The sequence below is a fragment of the Vombatus ursinus genome, unplaced genomic scaffold (genome assembly GCF_900497805.2).
Source record: "Vombatus ursinus unplaced genomic scaffold, bare-nosed wombat genome assembly UNPS02014832.1, whole genome shotgun sequence".
NCBI lineage: Eukaryota > Metazoa > Chordata > Mammalia > Diprotodontia > Vombatidae > Vombatus > Vombatus ursinus.
Genome location: NW_020954610.1, coordinates 46853144 through 46874134, shown reverse-complemented (window position 1 = coordinate 46874134; position 20991 = coordinate 46853144). Strand labels below are relative to the sequence as shown.

Below are 20991 nucleotides of genomic sequence, written 5' to 3'. Positions count from 1 at the left end.
TTCAAATAAAAACAAAACACTCATTTTTTTTTAGCAAGTCAATTTATTATTTTTATTGGTAATAGAATATCAGCATATGAAAATAATTTTCTATGAATACTTGATATATGTATTTTTATCAGGAACTGTACCTACTGAAATAGGAAAGACTAGTGTTTTGTTTTGTTTTGTTTTTTCACTAAAAACTAGGATACGAACAACCAACAATGATCAAAGGAAACCACAGAAAATAAAAACCACTGCTCCCCCTACTGGCCCCTGATTCTAATTCTGACAACCAAGTCAACATTTGTTTCCACTTCAGATCTCAAAATAAAAATATGAAATCTAAATAAATGTTTTTCTAAAGTAAAAACAAATACCTCTGAAAGACTTAAGAACTCTGATCAATACAGTGACCAACCAAGATTTCAGAGATTCAAGACAAAGCATGAAACCCACCTCCTGACAGAGAGAAGATGAAGTCAGAGTACAGACTGAGACACATTCTTTGAACATAGCTAATGAGGGAATTTGCTTCACTTTACGATGCATATTTGTTATGAGGATTTTGTTTTTCTCTTATTTTTTCCCAATCTGAGAAATAAGTTTTTGTTCATTGAATAACCTAATTTTATTTTAAAAAATAAAGAGAAAAAAATGTAAATACCTAAAAATTAGAAATATTTCCAGAGAATTTGAAGTTAACATGAACACCAAGAACACACACACATTAAGATATGTCTTTTTTGTGTCGAAAAATTAGGGTTGTTGCCCATCTGCACTATATACAGACAAATGTGCTGTTACAGCAGAGACCCTCTGCTCACTCATTTAGATATGTGTCTAAGCCAGGGGTGGGGAATCTGCGTCCTTGAAGCCACATGTTGCTCTCTAGGTCCTCAAGCGTGGCCTTTTGCCTGAATCTAAACTTCACTGAACAAATCTCCTTAATAAAAGGATTTGTTCTGTAAAACTTAGACTCACTCAAAAGACTGCATCCAAGGACCTAGAAGGATACATGTGACCACAAGGCCACAGGTTCCCCACCCCTGGTCTAGGCTTTTATATCCATTTCTTATAGATCTATAGACCTACTTCAATCAAGACTTTAAAAGATTTGCAGGATTTTTCAACTATATGGGTGCCCTCCACCACTGCATGTGGCAACTCTTCCAGGCCATAGGAAATAGGTTTGATCAACCACTGTGGCCATAAATTCATGAAATAATAGAAAAAATGTTGACAATGAGACCATCCGTACTTAGCAACACTATTTATCATGTCAGACCAAGCTGAAAGCCTTTCTATAGCACTAACAGACTAAGTACCATCCCCCTTCAAAGTAGCCAGCCATACTGGGAGGCCATATCTTTACTCCAAAAATTATATCAATGCTCAAAATGGTATGACAGCAGTATACACTGCCAAATGTGAATTATGTAGTGGTTGATTTTGTTTAATTATTTTTCTTTGAAAGGGAAGTACTATGGGTACAGCTGAAAAGTGACATTAGTAGAAGATCTACATTTATTTAGTTTTAGTAAGTATTCTGACTTCCTTCTATTTATTACAAATAAAATTATATTAAATATTTCAGGTTTATAAATTAATTTTCAAAAAAATAACTGATCTGTGAAAAATGAAGGTTGATAGATTGGATGAGCACCAATGGACAATAAGATTATAGGGTATGTACTCTGGTACCTTGCTGAAAGGACACAGGGAACTCTTCTGATGGGGGCAGGGTGAAGGGAGGATGGAGGAGTTCCTTAAATTTGATTGCCAGTTGGGGGCAGCTAGGTTGCATAGTGGATAGAGCTCTGGCCCTGAAGTCAGGAGGACCTGAGTTCAAATCTGGTCTCAGACATTTCACACTTACCAGCTGTATGACTCTGGGCAAGTCACTTAACCTCCAATTGCCTTGACAAAAGGGAAAAAAAAAAAAGATAATAGACAGTTGAGGTTTGGGAGTATGGATTCTTGTCCCCTCCTCAGTGGTGAATAAAAGTGAGCTATGAACTAGCTTGATACCCTTTGTTCAGGCTCTCTCCTCCCTGGACCTCCAGACCGGTTGAAATAAAGGTAAGGGGAAAGAACTCCCATCACACACATCCACATTTACCACCCATAATTGTGTCTTGAAGGAAAAGCACGTGATGAGCTGTATGTTCTGATCCACATGGCCCGAGGTTCCTGAACCTCAGGTTCCTGGGTCATGGCTTCCTTGCCTCCTTTCATCTTTCTGTTTCCTTTTCTGAGCACAAGTCAGAGACTTGTGTCGAAGAAAAAAAAAATAATACTAATAATGTACTCTGTGATTTAGGCTTTAGTCTTCTAGAAACAATCTTTTTAAACATATATTCAAACCATTTCTAGCTAGAAGAAATATTTACAAATTGGTATAGTCCCTATGACTTCTGACATAATTCTCTCTGTCCCAAGATTTCAGAAACCTTTGTTTCAGGAATCTTGAGCAAGGAAAAGATCATAATATGTTAAAATACAGTTTCGGGTTAACATTTCAAAATAATCATCACTCAGTCCCTTAATGAATCACTTCCCCTTAAGAGTTCCTTCCTGTGATCAATAGCTTAACATCAAATTTCAAAGAGAAAACACTGTCCCCAAGTAGGTCATGGCACCAATCATTCTAGGTAGGTGGAAAGGCCTATCTAGTGAAGAGTTAAGTTTGATTAGCAACACTAATTCACTTCAAAGGAAGACCTAAGCCTTTGTTCTTCCCATTTTTTTTTTGTTTGTTTGTTTAGGCAATCGGGGTTAAGTGACTTGCCCAGGGTCACACAGCTAGTAGGTGTCAAATGTCTGAGGCCGGATTTGAACCCAGGTCCTCCTGACTCCAAGGCCAGAGCTCTATCTACTGTGCCACCTAGCTGCCTCCCCATTTTTCCAAAGGGAAAGGTCTGGAAAGGGCTATCAGCTGGAGAAACAGTATATTTTTATATTTATAGAGAAACAAAAAAGGAGGTTTTTTAAAATATGTTTCCATAGTAGAGTTCCTGAGAATGGACCATCATCTTAGGTCTGAGGTAAAGGGGAATACTTGCTTAGCAGTCCCCAAAGTATCGTTCCCTTCTAGGTAAGTCTAAAGAACTATATATGCACGCTTCATTGTCTGTATTTATTCACGGGCTCCTGTAAGTACTTGGCATCATATATGGATTTTCTGTAAGGGTGAAATAAACGCTGTCTCATACCCTCTACCCATGGTGTATGACTGAGCGATTCTGCAGGAATTAAAGACCTGTTACCCAAATTTGGAGAAACCTTGACTTGAGCAACACTATGCCGAAATTTTATAATGGAGATTTCTCCAGATTAAAATCTGGGGGCAGGAACAACAAGCCAAAGGAAGAAACTGACCCTCTGGGGGTTGTCCCCAAGGGTGGAACCCATGATACCAGATCAAACCTAGTACAGTCCTGTGAGATCAGAGAGTTTTGTGGGCCCTAAGACACAGATTATGTAACATATTTGTTACATTTGTTAATACATAAAGTTTTAACTATTGTTAATTTTTTTAATGTTTATACTTCAAAGATTTGTAATTTCATAGGCACTGACCACAATAACCAGCTTTCCACCTTAGCAAACCATACTGCAAAGCTGCTGACCAAGAAATTCAACATCCTAGAGGTGAGCCTCTCTGAATCCAGACTAGTGCTTTGGCTACAGACCCATTAATGGGCCTGAATTGAAAGCTCTTCCAGCGTGGCAGGACCTGCCAAAGCTTGTGCTCAGCAGGTACAACCTTCAAGAATTCAAGGTCATCTATGCTACAATGAAGGTTGTTGTTTATCTTTCATTCTCAAAGAGGACCATGACATCAGGGAGATGATGCCATGACATGCAAGTGAATTGGATTTAAGTGAAGTCACCAGCCTCATAAGGATTTTATTGGAGAATTTTAATACTATCTGGAGAAAAATCTGAGTTAGTTCAAGTTCTGTATTTGTCCATAGCAAAAATAAAGCATTTTATTATTTTCAAATCAGTGATATGAGATCCAGCAATGTATGATCTTTACTTAGATGTAAAAGCATAGAGACAATAGAACAATGGGATTGATTTTCAAACAAATGCATCCAAACTCATCCAAATGAGCACCATACCACTTCGAAGCAGGCCATCATGGGAGGCCATATCTTTACTCAAAAATCATGCCAATACTGAATTGTGCAGTGATTGATTTTGTTTAACTGTTTTTCTTTGAGACAGAAGAGAGGTAGATTATGGAGAAATCAGTGGGGCATTAAAAATAAATATCAACAAAACTATTAAATAAGAAAAACAGAATAAAAAATAAAGTAGAACAATCTGTTCTGTGGGGGAAGGGAGGGGGAAGAGTAACAGAATTCTTCCTGGATATCTTGGTGTCAAATCTTCCTCTTTTCAGGTTGTAACTGATTTCGAGAAAAAGTCAAAAGTCATTAGGGCCAAGTCTGATAAATATGGTGTATGGATAATGCTGAACAACACCATTTCAGGCTGTCTGAGGAAGGAAAGGTGATAAGATAGGCCTATAAATTAATGTCTTGTTTCCTTGTGTGGCTATAAATGCAATTCCAAAAAGAAAATTTTAAAAATGTTTGGGACCATAGAAGAAACCATAAGAGAAAGTAGATTGTGACACTCCCTGCCCTAAGGTAGTAACTCTGAGGACCAACCCTTATTTGGAGGTAAGAATTCTGATATATTTATTGAAAAAATCAATCTTAATAACTTCATGGTAATATTTCACAAATGTGATATTTATCTTCAATGTGATTATACATACCCAAATTGATACCCAAATTTGGTCAACAAAGTACCCAAGAATTTCAATTTTTTGCCTATAACTTCAAAATGAAAACTCTAGAACTCAGTATAAATAAATTTAAGGATAGCAGCCTAGGTCAAAATACTGAATTCAACCATGCAGAAATTCTATGAACAGTGCCACAAATTTTTCAAAAATAGCATCTAAGCAAAAAATTATACATTTTGCTTTGAAAAAAGCATTAAACTATAATTTTTTTTCAGCTGATACATCTTCTTAATCATGCTTTATTTAGGCAGTTAAGATTAACTTGTTTTCTCAGAATAGAAAACCAGTGGTGGAGAGAATGGTTATGGATGGTCAAGGAAAATCCAGCCCAGGATTAAAGATGTATCAAAAATTGTTATGCCAATTTGATTCAATAAATATTACCATCTACTGATACAAAGACAAAACAAAAACATCCTCATCCCTCTAGGAACTTATACTCTACTAAGGGAAACAGGGCATAATATGTACACAGCTAAATAAATACAAAGAAATTTGATGAAAGAGCACTAGTAACAGGGGCGGGAAGGTGGGGGTGAGGAAATCAGGGAAGATTTCAAAGAAGAGCAGGTGAGTTCAGCTTTGAAGACTGTTCATTTGTGTCCAATTCTTCATGACCCAATTTGGGATTTTCTTGGCAAAGATACTAGTGTGGTTTGCCATTTCCTTCTCCAGTTCATTTTACAGATGAGGAAACTGAGGCAAACGGGGTTAAGTGACTTGCCCAGGGTCACACAACTAGTAAGTGTCTGAGGCTGAATTTGAACTCAAGTCTTCCTGACTCCAGGCCTGGTACTCTATCCACTGCTACCTCACTGCCCTGGCCACTTAGTATTCTAAAAGACCCAGATGCAAAAGAAGCCCATTCTAGGCATGAGAACCATTTCTATAAATGTAGAAAAGAGGCAGGAGACGGACAGCTGAGTTTAGGAAACAGCTAGTGGTCCAGCTTAACTGAAACACAATGCAAGGTAACCTAGAACAAGACTACGGGGGGCTTTGAGGGCTGGAGAGTTTGTACTTTATCCTGGACGACAGAGGTGTAACTCAAGGCTTTTAAGCAGGAGAATAACATAAGGAGACCTATCCCTTAGGAAATTTATTTTGGAAGCTATGCGGAACATAAAGTAGAGCAAGGATCTAAGACAACTCCAAAGGACTCATGATGGAAAATGCTATCCATATCCAGAAAAAGAACCATGGAGTACAAACGCAGATGGAAGCATACTATTTGCTCTCCTTTTCTTTTGCTGTATTGTTTTATTTCTTCTTTCTTGTGGTTCCTCCCATTACTACTAATTCTTCTATACATCATTACTAATATGAAAATATGCTTAATATGAATATATAAGTAGAGCCTATATCAGATTACACACCATCTTGGAGAAGAGGGGAGGAGAGGGAGGAGGAGAAAATTTAAAACTCAAAATCTTATGGAAGTGAATGTTGAAAACTAAAAATAAATAAATTATTTTTTAAAAAGGATATAAATTAGAAATGAGAAAAAGTAGAAGCAAGGAGATGAATAAGTTGCCACTGAGAAAGTCCAGCTAAGAAGCATTAAGGACCTGAACCAGGGTGAGTATAGATAGAGAAGGGAACAGAAAGATGCAGAAGATATTATGATGGTAGCATTTACAAGACTTCGCAACATGAGGAGTAAGAGAGAGAAGAGTCCAGGGGGATTCCCAGTTTACAAACCTAAGTGAATAAGAGGAATGTAGCACCCCTACCAGGAAGAAAGAAGTTTGGAGAAACATTATGATTAGCCAAAAAGGTGATGAGTTCCACTTGGGACATGATAAATTTAAAATGCCAATGGGACAGCTAGGAAGAGGTGTCCACCAGAAATCTGATAGTATGGGACTAAAGTTCAGGAGAGGAGTTTAGGAATGACAATATAGATTTGGGAGCCATTCACATAGGCATAATATTTGAAGAAGTGGGAGTTGACCAATAATATCAAGCAAATATACAATAGAAAGATGGCCCAGCAAAGATCTTTGAGAGATACCCACAGGAAATGAACAATCCACCAAAGAAGAATGAGAAAAACAGTCAGACAGAAAGATAAAGAATAAGAAAAAAAAACAAAAGGAAAGTTCTATTATTATCAATCAATCAAGCACTTACCCTGAGCCATATTACAGAGCTTTGGAAGAGAGTGAGAGGAGAGAAAGCAAAGGTATCTAATGTCACCAGTGAAGGGGTGACAGTCTAGGAAAGAACTGAAGGATGAATGAAAAGAGGTCACTGTGAGGACAAAGAACAAGGTAAGAGGTGTGAAAGAAGAGGGAAAGATGGAACAATAAAAAATTACGTTAATATTTAAGGAATTTTCATTGTGAATCTAAATTCTAAAAAACTTCTCTCATAAGGAATAGAGCCATCATGGCTCAAGTGCAGCAACTTGAGGCAAAGCCTCATGACCTCAGTAACAGGCTTCCCAAGAAGACTCACATGCCATTTCAGGGTGGTAGGTGGAAGAGAGAATATCATTTGAAATACAGTCAGCTGGAACACGTTGTGGTAAATAAATGGAAATAAATGGAATGGAATAATATTGTGCTATAAGAAATGACGAGCAGGTAGATTTCAGAAAAACCTTGAAAGACTTACATAAACTGATGCTGAGTGAATTGAGCAGAACCAGGATAACATTGTACACAGTAACAGCAATACTGTGCGACGAACAACTATGACAGATTTACCTCTTCTCGGCAATGCAATGATCCAAGACAATTCCAAAAGACTCAGGATGGAAAAATACTACCCACATCCAGAGGAAGAACTATGGAGTCTAAATACAGATTGAAGCATGCTATGTTCACTTTTTTTCAGTTTTTGGTTTTTACTTTTTCTTTCTCATGGTTTTTCCCTTTTGTTCTTATTCTTTCACAGCATGACTAATGTGGAAACATATTTAACATGATTGCACATTTATAACCTATATCTGACTGCTTGGTGTCTTGAGGGGGGAAGGAGGGAGGGAGGGAGAAAAATTTGGAACTCAAAATTTTATAAAAAATGAATGTTTAAAACTATCTTTACATGTAATTGGAACAAATAAAATACTATTTACAGAAAAAAAAGAAAGGAAAAAAAAGAAATCCAGTCAGCTGCTAAAAATAAACTACCTGATTTGCTTAAGTAAACCAACCAGAAAAGAAAAAATACATGTTGTAGGAGAGAATAGGAAAGAAAGAAGGACCTACATGGTATTAAAACACTTTAAAAAAAGAAAGGTTATATGTTTCCAGAGAACACAGCAGGAAAGAAATTGAAAGGAATACACCTCCTCTCACAGGCTAAGACAGATGCTGGGGAATGCAGCTTAGAGAAGAGCCATGGTAGTAGCAGAATCCAAACAGTAGGGGATGGCTGTCAATGAATCAGGCCTGGTCCTTGCTAGTTAAAGAAAATCTCTGTTATCGCAGGGTCCTTGGCTGTCTCAGACCAACAGCATTATAGAAATAATTCAGAAAATGAATGACTCAGATAATTTGGGAGGGGTGACTCCTTTCCTACTGTGCTTCACACAGGAAAGAACTAGTAAACTATAATCTTAATGTTAAGAGAATATGTTAATTGAACATACTGAAATATACAAGCTATCTCATTCTTTCTTCAGACCTATCGCCAAATTAAATAAAAGGTGACGGCTGGAAATGAAATAAGGATAAAGAACCAATAAACCAATTACTGGTATACACAATTAAATACATGAAACCAATAAACCAATAATTAGTATCTAGACCAGGGACGCTTAACTTGGAGTGCATGAACTTGATTTTTTAAATATTCTGATAACTGCATTTCAATGTAATTGGTTTCCTTTATAATCCTGTGTACATTATTCTATGTATTTTAAAATACTTTTCTGATAAGCAGTTTCACCAGACTGCTAAAGGATTCCTTGACACAAAAAAGGGATAAGAAACCCTTTAGTCTAGACCAGTAGCATCAAACTCAAATAGAAATGGGAGGGGCAGCTAGGTGGCGCAGTGGATAGAGCACGGGCCCTGAAGTCAGAAGGACCTGAATTCAAATTAGGCCTCAGACCAAACACTAGACCACTTACTAGCTGTGTGACCCTGGGCAAGTCACTTAACCCCAACTGCCTAAAAAAAAATATATAGAAATGGGAGCCACCAAACCATATGTAAGGCTTTCTGTGGCTTTCACATTGACTTAGTTTTAAAACATAGTATCTGTTTTATTGCATCTTTATTTATTTTGTTAAGTATTTCCCCATTACATTGTGAGAGACAACCCTGTAATAGTTGCTTTATTTGACCAGCAAGGACTAGACCTCACTCACTGGCATTCATTCCCTACTGAATAGGATCTGCTACCGCCATGTCTCGGGTTCAGGCCACACTCAGGAGCGTGGTGGGCTGCGTGTGGGCCACAGGCCTTGTGTTTGATTCTTCTGATCTAATCTGTAGACATTCTGTGACTGAGTAGCAGCTTATAGAAGGTCTTCTTCCATGCTGTAATAGATAGAGCCGGGCCTGAGAGTCAAGGGCCCAGGGTCATAGTTCAAGGTCTGCCAAGGACCTGCTACGTGACCATGGGAAAGACACTTCACATTTCTGCGCCTGTTTCTTCATCTATAAAATGTGTGTTAGATTAGATTATCTCTAAGGTCCCTCCTAGCTCAAAAAGTCTGTAATTCTATAAATAGCAAAGAACATACAGCAGCATTACATATCCCAAGGCATAATGTCACAAAGTACAAAAATCCCTCCCAAAATTCAAGAAGAAATACCTGACATTTTGACATTTCCCTCATGGGAACAGCAAAACACTCATTGAACAAACTTGCTGTACTAGGGCCACTATAAATTCTTTTTCATCCCTTCTTCCTGCAAATTGTCAGATTACAAAATCGACTCCTACCTCACCCTATTTCCAGATTCTTATCTGATGTAATATTAGCACTGTTAGTGATGAACAGAATCATGTTGTGCTAGGAGGATGGAGACTTTGATGAAAATCCTAGAAGCATTTTTAAGATTGATGGCACCAGTTCCTTATTATGCATAATCTCACTTCAAAATTCACGGCTTCTTATTTAATATGAAATTCTCACTTCCAATCTAATATAAAATATAGCAATAAAGAAGATTTTACATTTTATCCTGGAGGTAACAAGGAGCCACCAAGGTTTACTGAGCATGTAGCACAGGCAGCCTGATATTGTAAGGAAAATCACTTTGGCGGCTGAGTAGAAAATAGGGTAGGGAAAGACTTCAGGCAGGGAAACCAATTAGAAGACTTGCAAAGACAGCTTTGAAAGCTTTAAGCTTTTTTTGAAACTAATAAACTTAAATAAAAGATCACTTTATCTTGAATTATGAAGCTTTAAGAAAAGCAAGTTTAATGTAAAATAAGAATCTCCCTTCAAAATTGGTAGCTTCCCTTTTCTTTGAATAGGTATATAACTCACTCCTTTCATCAACCATGATTAGTCATTTTTGGGGCACACAATTTAAAAAAGGGAGAGTTGGGGGGAATCATCGAGTGGCTGATCAGAGGCGGATTGCAAGGATCTCTTTGCCAATGCTGAGGCAGGAATCCGTTGCTTTGCCCGTGCTTGGATCTGGGTCACAGTTCTGAGGGGCGGTCCTGGGGCGAGGAAGAACGCTGGCATGGTGGAGCTTGTTGTGGCGGTGGAGAGGAAACACCTTGCCCCTTATCATAGCAGAAGAACTGAAGAACTGAAAATTTTCAGGTCCCTAGAAGTATCTCTGAAAACAGCTGTACAAACCCCCGAAGCTTTGGACACTACATTCTCCACACTGGAAGCAGACTATTACCTTAACAAAGAGTTTAAAACTCAAGTATTGGCTGGTATCATGAGCAAACCTCGCAAAAAGAGTCAGACTATATTATCTTACTTTGGTGACAAAGAAGATCAAAACATACAACCAGAAGAAGAAAACAAAGTCAAAGTTCCTACATCCAAAGCCTCCAAGAAAAATATGAATCAGTCCCAGGCCTTGGAAGAGATCAGAAGGGATTTTGAGAAGCAAGGAAGAGAAGTAGAGGAAAAACTGGGAAGAGAAATGAGAGTGATGCAAGAAAATAATGAAAAGCAAGTTAACAGCTTGCTAAAGGAGAACCAAAAAAATACTGAAGAAAATAACACCTTAAAAAATAGCCTAACCCAAATGGTAAAAGAGGTCCAAAAAGCCAATGAGGAGAAGAATGTCCTAAAGAGCAAAATTGGACAAATGGAAAAGGAAGTCCAAAAGATTACTGAAGAAAATACTTCCTTAAAAATTAGAATAGAGCAATTGGAAGCTAATGACTTTATGAGAAATCAAGATACTGTAAAACAAATCCAAAAGAATGAAAAATTAGAAAACTATGTGAAATATCTCAATGGAAAAACAGACAATAGATCCAGGAGACAGAATTTTAAAATTATTGGACTGTCTGAAATCCATGATCAAAAAAAGAGCCTAGACATCATCTTTCAAGAAATGATCAAGGAAAATTGCCCTGATATTTTAGAACCAGAGGGCAAAATAGAAATTGAAAGAATCCACCGATCTCCTCCTGAAAGAGATCCCCAAAGGAAAACTCCTAGGAATATTGTAGCCAAATTCCAGAGTTCCCAGGTCAAGGAGAAAATATTACAAGCAGCCAGGAAGAAACAATTCAAGTATTGTGGAAACACAATCAGGATGACACAAGATTTAGCTGCTTCTACATTAAAGGACTGCAGGGCATGGAATAAAATATTCCGGAGGGCAAAGGAGATAGGATTACAACCAAGAATCACCTACCCAGCAAAACTGCGTATAATTCTTCAGGGGAAAAAATGGTCATTCAGTGAAATAGAGGACTTTAAAGCATTCTTGATGAAAAGACCAGAGCTGAATAGAAAATGTGACTTTCCAATACAAGACTCACGTGGAACATGAAGGGGTAGACAGGAAAGAGAAATCATAAGAGACTTATTAAGGTTGAACTGTTTACATTCCTGCATGGAAAGATGATATTTGTAACTCATGAGACCTTTGTCAGTATTAGCATAGTTGGAGGGAAAAAATTATACATATGTATATATAGATAGAAAGATAGATAGATAGAGGGCACAGGGTGAGTTGAAGATGAAGGGGTCATATCTGGAGAATAAAATTAAGGGGTGAGAGAGGATTATACTAGGAGAAGGAGAAAGGGAAAGGTAGAATGGGGTAAATTATCTCACAAAAAAACAGAAAAGAAAAGGCTCTTACAGGGAAGGGGAAACAGGGGAAGGTGAGAGGGAATGAGTGAATCTTATTCTCATAGGATTTGACTTAAGGAAGGAATAACATACACACTCAATTGGGTATGGAAATCTGTCTTACCCTACAGGAAAATAGGAAGGGAAGGTGACAAGAGAGTAGGGGGATGATATAGAGGAGGGTAGATTGGGAAAGGGGGTAATCAGAAGCAAATACTTCTGAGGAGGGACAGGATCAAAAGAAAAAATAGAATAAATAGGGGGTTAGTTTTTCACAGCATGTCTACTATGGAAGTATTTTGCATAACTGCACATGTATAGCCTATATTAAGTTGCTTGCCTTTTCAATGAGGGTGGGTAGGGAGGGAGGAAGGGAGAAAATTTGGAACTCAAAGTTTTAAAAACACATGTTTTAAAAAAAAATGTTTTCACATGCAACTGGGACATAAGAAATACAGGAAATGGGGTACAGAAATCTATCCTGCCCTACAGGAAAACAGAAGGGGAACGGGGGCGAGAAATAACAGGGAAAGCAGACTAGGAGAAGGGGAATTCAGAATGTACACCATCTTGGGGTGGGGGAGGGGTGAGATGGGGTAAAAATTTGGAACTCAAAATCTTGTGGAAATAAATGTTGAAAACTAAAAATAAATAAATTCATTAATATAAAAAAATAAAATAAAAAAGGGAGAGTTAAAATGTGGGGAAAGACAGGAAGGGACATACCTGAGGTTAAAAGAAACTGTTTAGAAGAGAAAGGGAAAGAAGGGGAAGTATTTAAAAGGACACATGCATTATTATATTGACCAAGCTTGGCCTCCAGGGAAGAGTTGAACAAACAGACCACTGTCTCCTCTTTACAGAAGTGGGAAACTAAGGTTATAGAATGCTGCACACACTATTAGAAACACAGTTGGATTTTTGAATTGCTGAAAATATTTTTTCCTCTTTCTTTTTGATCTTTGTTACAAGGAGGAGCTTTCTGAGTAAGGGAGGAGGGAAAGGTATATTTGAAAATGAGAATAATAGAAAAACAAAAGTTATCAGGAAAAAAAAGATTTTTTTTTCTTTTTGTTAAAGAAGACACATGTATCTGTGTGAGACAGATTGCCGAAATGGAAATAATTGACCGTGGGCAACGATAAGCAAACGCAAAGGAGAAATAGGGCATGTGTGTGATCCCACTGAGGGTGAAAAAAGGAGATAAGTCAAAAGGACACATAGGATTAGACAGCTTCCATTGCCAGACACTAAGATGAGAGTGGTTTTAGAGTAACTGGGAGAAGGGAAAGTAGGGGACAACTGACCACCCATATGAATGGAATGTTTGCAGGTAGAGTGTCAATAACTAAAGGAGAACCTGCATTATGAAAGCATTTTTATTGTATCTCTAGAATAACCAAAATGCTTGTCCTAATGTTTATGCACATTTTATATCTGTATGTTTATGCAATTTTGTCTTTTAAGAAAATACAGATCTGAGGCAGCTAGGTGGCGCGGTAGATACAGCACTGGCCCTGAAGTCAGGAGGACCTGAGTTCAAATTCGGCCTCAGACCAAATACTTGACACTTACTAGCTGTGTGACCCTGGGCAAGTCACTTAACCCCAATTGCCTAAAAAAAAAATACAGATCTTCCTTAAAATAATAAGCAGCATCTACCTAAAACCTTCAGCAAGCATCATATGTAATGAGGATAAGCTAGAAGTATTTCCAATAAAATCAGGGGTGAAACAAGGATGTCCATTATCACCACTGTTGTTCAATATGGTACTAGAAACATTAGCTTTAAAATAAGAGAAGAAAAAGAAATTGAAGGTATTAGAATAGGCAAAGAAGAAACAAAGCTATCACTCTTTGCAGATGATATGATGAGATACTTAGGGAATCCTAGAAAATCAACTAAAAAACTACTTGAAATGAGAAAATACAGAAGTCCATGAGATCTAAATATCAAACAAAATGTTGCTTTTTATTGCTGGTTTTTAGTGAGCCATGTTTCTTTAGATAAGTGGAGGGGTCTGGGTTGTTTTTTTTAGATTTTTATACACTGATCAATTCAATACATATTTGAGTGCTTTTTAATACAAAATACGTATTCAAAAAGAAAAAACAAACACAGGCTGATCAGAAAGGACAGGAGAAGGGAAAAGGGGAAATTCTCATTTCCCCAAAAAAATCAGTTTGTCTTTATTGAGACTTCTAGAAGTCTGGTTTCATTTGACAGAAAAAGAGTCTACCATGTACCAGTCTTCAAAACTTCTAATGGAAATACTTGTAAGACAACAGCATTGGCAGGTGTCTGTCACTGAACATAAGGGTGATCAAAGACAAAAGGACTGTGTCTAACTGAAAAAGAACAATTTCAGACAACCTTCAAACTTCAGATGGAATAACAGGAGGTGATACAGAGGAGAGGATATTATTTTAGCCAAATCTCAAAGACCATGATAATAGAAAGGAGGAGAGAAAAAAGCAAGTGAAATAAACAAATAATACTAACATTCACATTAGCTGTTCCTTTCATCTTCCTCCCCTATACTACCTTCACCTAAAAGTCCCTAGTGAATGGCAAAGATGTCTAAGATTCATCTCTATTTTCATCCCTCCTGACACAAAAGGCAAGGTTTTCTAATGAGCAGTAAAAGAGTATAAAAGGAAGAAACCAGCATTTATTAAACATCTACTATGTTTCAGGCACACACTAAGTGCTTTACAAATATTATCCCATTTGATCCTCACAACAACCCTGGGAGGTAGATGCTATTATTATCTACATTTCATTGTGAAGGAAACTGAGGCAGACAGTTCTCAGTGACTCGTCCAGGATCACACAGTTGACAAGTATCTGAGGCTGGATTTGAACTCAGGTTTTCCTGATTCTAGTCCCAATGTTCTATCCACTGTGCCACCTAGCCGCTTCTATAAAAGGGTACACAGCACAAGGCAGAACTGGTAGAAAGAGAAATGGGTAATCTTTAATGGAATAGAAACAAGGACTGTACAAAAAAAGTCCCCAAGGAAGAAAGTGACTTCATAGAGGCAAATAGGAGTTGCAGTGAATAGAGTGCTGGGCCTGGAGCAAGGAAAACCTGAGCTCAAATCTAGCCTCAGACACTTACTAACCCTGGACAAGTCATTTAACCTTTGTTTGTCTGAGTTTCATCATCTGTATAATGGGAATAATAATAGCAATTGTTAACAAAAAAAAAATCACAAGTCCATGAGACATGTGTTGACACTATTTATTACAAGAGAAATGTACACGCATGTGGAACTCCTATACCTAATATGAAGGAGTTCACAATCCAGACAGAAGCTTGAATATTTATGAGCTACAAAACAGGGGAAGTTTCACAGAAGGAATGGAAGACAATCTCCTCCCAAGGGGGAGTGGCATGGGAGGAAGAAGAGAGCAGAAAGGGGGTGGGGAGGTGGGAAACAGGAGTAAGTAAGATGGCAAAAGCAACATTCTTTACCCTTGGGAACTGCTAGACTATGAAGATATGATGGTCTGCTTTTCTACAAGGGTCCCAGACGCACAAACAGTTTATCAGTCTGGTGCAGACTGACTGGTGACTGTCTTATAGTTGATTCCCCCTCAAGGACACCCTGAGAGTCTAGCTAAAGGTGCAAATAACAAATTAGGTCAGCTCAGGGGGAACTTAATCCTTCACCCATTCAGGACCTCCTGCATACCCCAGGTCCAGTGTTTCTGGAAAATATGGCAACTCAAGAAGACAGGTTAAGTAGGCTTATACCTACCTCCTAGGGTTATTATGAGAATAAAATGAGATATCTGCAAAGCACTGTGCAAACCTTAAAGCACCATACAAGTACCAACTCTTAGCTATTACAATTAAAAGCAACAGAGAAGGGGCTTCTAAGAGGGGAGGGAAAGGAACCAGCAAACTGGCCTTGTCAATTACAATGCAAGTTCTGTGCATGAAGAAACCAAACCTCAGAATTAGAGTGTCAGGAAGCATGGATTAAAAGAATACAGAGAAGTAACCTTGTATGGATCTATCTAAACATTTAGCACTCTTGAGAAGGGCTGAAAAAATTTATCAGAATAGATCAGGCTCCTCTCTGTTGGACGGTTCTGCGGTTACTGTAAGTGAGTTTTTGTTTAAACTGAAATTCCATGTGCTTTACATACTGGGATGAGATTCAAATCTGAATTTGGATCATTCTCAGGACACATCTGACACCCAAATAGGTCTGCTCTTATTTTTATCTCATGTGACACAGGAAGGAGGTGTGGGAAATTAAGCCAAAACTAGTCTGCACTCAAAATTTCTAAGAATCTGAATCTCTTAGCAAATACATTCTATTCTGAAATATGTGAGAGGGACAGATAGCCACCGTGCCTAAAGGTATCCTTTAAGACCAAGTAGCTTATAAATCTTCCTTGTCAAATGGAACAGCATGCAAGTTTAAAGTGAGGCTGAGGATGGACTGACATTTTTCTTTAGACACTGGAGCCTAAAAATCTAGGTATGTTCTTACTTGTCAAAGACATCAACTAAAAATAAATTTCTATCTCTTGGAAATTGTAAAAGAAAATAGAAAAAGCCTCCAAGTCTGACCCCAGTAGCATCAAACTGTCAGGGAGTCATCCTTAAACAAAATGCATAAACCAGGGTCATCATTATTTTCAAAGCCAAGAAGGCTGTAACTATGCACTGAAACAGTGCAGAGTGGAAGAGGAAAACGTTTACATTGTTACTTGGTGTATGTAAGATAAGGGTGTGAGGGTATTGCACGAGGATCTGAGTCTCATTCTACCACCTACCTTTACAATCCTTGTCTAATGTTTGAGCTCTGTATTTATTTACTAAATGACACTTAAAATGGCAAAGCAATCTGTGGCAAATTAACTGAAATAACATTTCTATAATTATCTCAAAGAAAATAAATCCAAAACCCATGATTAATCAAAAGATTCCAATCCTACTCTGAAACGTGTGTCAGACCCCCAGTTGCCTGGCTCAGGCCACCAACGGCTCTTGCTCCTGACATCAGGGCACAGGCAGCCCTGCTGGGGATGAGTTTCCTGGTGCTGCCCCTGCCAGGATAACCCAAGCATTCCACAGGAACCCAGACCATCAGGCCCACTAAAACAGGCATAAAGATAAGAAGACCACAAGATGACACCTACATTCAAGTGCTACTTTCTACAGGAAGCCTTTCTTTCCTGATCCAATCCTGCCGCCCTCCCTCAAACCACCTTGTATATTCATTTTATATATACTATGGATATACTTATGTACATGTTGTATCCCATGTTAGAATGTAGGTAAGCTCCTTGAGAGCTGTGACAGTTTCATTCTTGCTTTTATACCCCAGCAATAAGTACAGGATAAGCATTTAATAAATGATTGTTGACTAACTGAATGTACTTCATACTAAGTACTAAGAAAACTCAGAAAAAGTACAAAAACAAGGCAATTTGGTAGGGACTGACAGGCTATCCACTTCCAGTATAAATAATTCAGAAAATACTTACTAATGGTCATTGATTCTGGCACAGGTGTGGAAGGCAAGAGGCTGTCTAAAGGGCTCCCTTGGACTGGAGGACTGGCTTCCACACTGAATTTTTTTAGAAGAGAGAGCAACGTTAAATTCTAATATTGTAGAATTCATTATAAAACCTGGACCTCAAAGACTATTAAAAAGATAGAAGTCTATTCAAATATCAACTGTCACATATTAGTTGAGGAAGAAGATTCAGACATAAAAAAATATTTAATGATACCCCTCCTAGCTAACATGGCATTAGCCAGTAAAATGCAAACAGGTCTCTTGGTTCTAAAAATGATAAAAATCTTTGGAATTAAGAATCAATGAAGACAATAATAACACTTTGGAATGAAATGCCTTTTCACCCATATTACTTTGGCTATGCTCAAGTAGTAGAAAGATCTGCCAGACTTTTAAGTCAGATTATCTGGATTTGAGACCTTGGCTCTGTTATTTATTAGCTGTATGACTTTGGGCAAATCACCTAACCTTGCTAAGTTTCTGTTTCCAAATCTGTAGAATGGTGATGATATTATTTGCACTACATACCACACAAGGTTTTTAAGATTCAAATGAGATAACGTACTTAAATCATTTTGTAATCACTATATTGTATAAATGTTAGCTATTATTATTGTTGTTATTGTTACATCTCTACGGGGAAAATCCTCAAAAAGATTGTACTGATGGAGAAACTATGAACCAAAGCACTTAGATAACTTGCTTAGGGTCAAAAAAATCTATCAATTAGAAGTCAGGAATTAGAACCAATATTTATTTCCCAACATCCAGTTCTGTATTTCACCATTCAAATATGTTGTCAACATACCATTTACTTAAGAGATGCCACAGCTGATTAATAGCCAAATCTATGCCATTCTATAATAAGTCATACACAGGTCTCAAGAACTCCCTTCTGTTCTAAGTTTATCCATTATTTTGCTGAACCTGTCCACAATGATATCTATGTGAATAGTATGATTCTTCACAAGGACTCCCAACAGAAAAAAAAAAGGTTTATATATTCTTTGAATGAAGATAATTTAATAACTATAATGAGAGTGATCAAGGGAGAGAAGGGGAAAGAGTAAGAGGGAAAGAATGGGAAGAAAAGAAATCCAGACATCCTTTCACTTCCTTAGAGAGGACAAATGAATAAATAGTCTTTAATCTCAGAAAAAGTAAAACACCTTCAAATGACTATATTAAGATTTTAATCCCAAAGAAAGGTAATTTTTATATGAACCTGTATTGAAGTTCAGGCCCAGTAAGAATGCTGCTCTGGGGTCCACTGCCATTCTCCAGGTTATTTAAGTTGGCATCTGTAGAATATAAATCAATCAGGATGAGAAAACTCAAACAGTGCATGGAAGCAAAATAATCATCTGCTCATTTACTGAAACAGCTTTATTTCTTGCTTCATTTACACACTGCATTTTATTTGCTGCCCATTTTCATTTTTATAGCCATAAAGCATCCTGACATGATGAAAAATAAGCTCGCCTCGGGGAGGAAGACCTGAATCAAGTTACACCTCTGACACACATGGACTGTGTGACCCTAAGCAGGTCATTTAAACTCTTGGTGCCCTAGACAATTCTCTAAAACTATAAATTACACTACAGTTGGAAATCTACATTGGCGGGAGTTCCCTCACTGGAACTTCCCTAGATCAGTGATTTCACAGGTCCAGGTTAGAAAAAAAATCCATAATCTTAGATTTGATCTTGTCCATTAAAGGAAGTGGCAAAACTCATCTCTAACCCTGAAATGTGAATCGTTCCCACCTAGAGACTACCTGTATCCTCATTAGGAGTAAGAAGTCATTTAGGGTCAACTGTGAGGACTGTGTAGTCATCATAGATTGTAATCCACCCAACCTTCAGCAACCAGCAAATATGGCCTGCTGATATCAAGCCACACCACACTGGAACTAGGTTCCCATTTGCAAGAATGTAAAATCAACACCAGAGGGCAGTACAGTCTAACTCATTTAACAGTACCTGGTCTATACATAAAGTTCCATTAAAGCAACAAAGGCTTTGGGGTTTTTTTTTTGTTTGTTCGTTCATCTTTGTCTTAAAGAAAGTGACCCCAAATTCATTTGCATTTTTAGGAGGCATTCACAGAAATTGCTGCCATAAATAAATTCTAGATACAGCAGTGAAAGAACATGAGTGATTTTCATAAATAGATTTGCGGCTGCTAAGGTATCATTCCAAGAAAAATTACCTTTGAATAAATCAGCCTCTGCATGTTTATTGCATAGACCATATGCCACAACTTTCACTGGTACTACAACTAATAGATCTCACAGTGGTATCCAAAATATCTAAATAATAGTTCAATGAAAAAACAACTGGAAAATAAAGGTAGCTGTTAAGGAGTATGAAGACAATCTCATTATTTGTTCCATTCATTATTTCTCTCTTACTCTTTATATGTGTCTTCTATCTCTTGTCTCTCTGTCAATTTCCTTAAAACCTACAGCCATGATCAGGTGTACTTATACTTTAAAAATTCTCACTGGCCCCTGCCATCCCCTCGAAGTACTGTCCTACCACTCTCTCTTAAAATTTTCACTGTCAAAACTCCATAAAGAAACATCTATATATACAACCAGCCTCCCTTACCTCATTTCTTAATCTATTTGGCTTCCAACTCCACTAGCTGACTGAAATTGCTCCTTCCAAAGTTACCAACAATATCTTAACTGCTGAATTCAATAACCTTTTCTCAGTCATCATCCTCCTTGATCTTTCTACATCTTTTAATACTGTTAACCACCACTTATTCCTGGCACTCTCAACTGCCTTGGCTTCTAAAACATGGCTCTCCTGATTCTGCCTCTACCTATCTAAATGTTCCTTCTCAGTCTTTGTTGAATCCCCATTTATTTCTCTTCTCCTCTCCATACCCCCACTCTCATCCCCCAAAGCTTTTCTCAAGGCTCTGCCCTGGGTCTTCTTATCCTCTCTCTCTAAACTTGCTTTCTTGGAGATCTCATAACCTCTTCACAGATGACTAGAAAAATCTACATAGCTAGTCCTAACGAGCCTCCTGACCCATAGTCACACATCATCAACTACTTGCTGCATATCTCCATTAAGTCGTCATGAAGAAATCTCAAATTCAACATGTCCAAAAAATTAATTATCTTCCCCCTTTAAACCTGCCCTTCCTCCAAACTTCCCCTTTCCTTGAGGGTACTATCATCTTCCATCTCTGAGTTACCCTTGCCTCTTCCCTCTCCCTTACCACTTATATCTAATCATTTGTCAGGACTTATAGATTCTTTCTACTTTTATAACATCTCCTTCATCCATCCCCTTCCCTCTGACATAGTCGCCAATCTAGCAGGTCATCATGAATCTTGACTACTCTATTAGACACCTAATTGTCTGCTCTGCTCAAAAGACTG

The 20991-nt window shown here is 37.8% G+C and overlaps 1 protein-coding gene across 4 annotated transcripts in view; it reads right to left on the bottom strand.

Annotated features, from left to right (window-relative positions):
• The window catches only part of SNX29 (sorting nexin 29), a 636216-nt gene that overhangs the window by 538960 nt on the left and 76265 nt on the right, over positions 1–20991 (bottom strand). For all 4 annotated transcript variants that reach the window (XM_027839088.1, XM_027839089.1, XM_027839091.1 and 1 more), the window contains 2 exons: positions 18817–18892; positions 17557–17639 (listed from right to left, as the gene is read on the bottom strand). In XM_027839088.1, coding sequence (XP_027694889.1) covers positions 17557–17639; positions 18817–18892 — 159 coding nt within the window. The remainder of the gene's footprint in view (positions 1–17556; positions 17640–18816; positions 18893–20991) is intronic.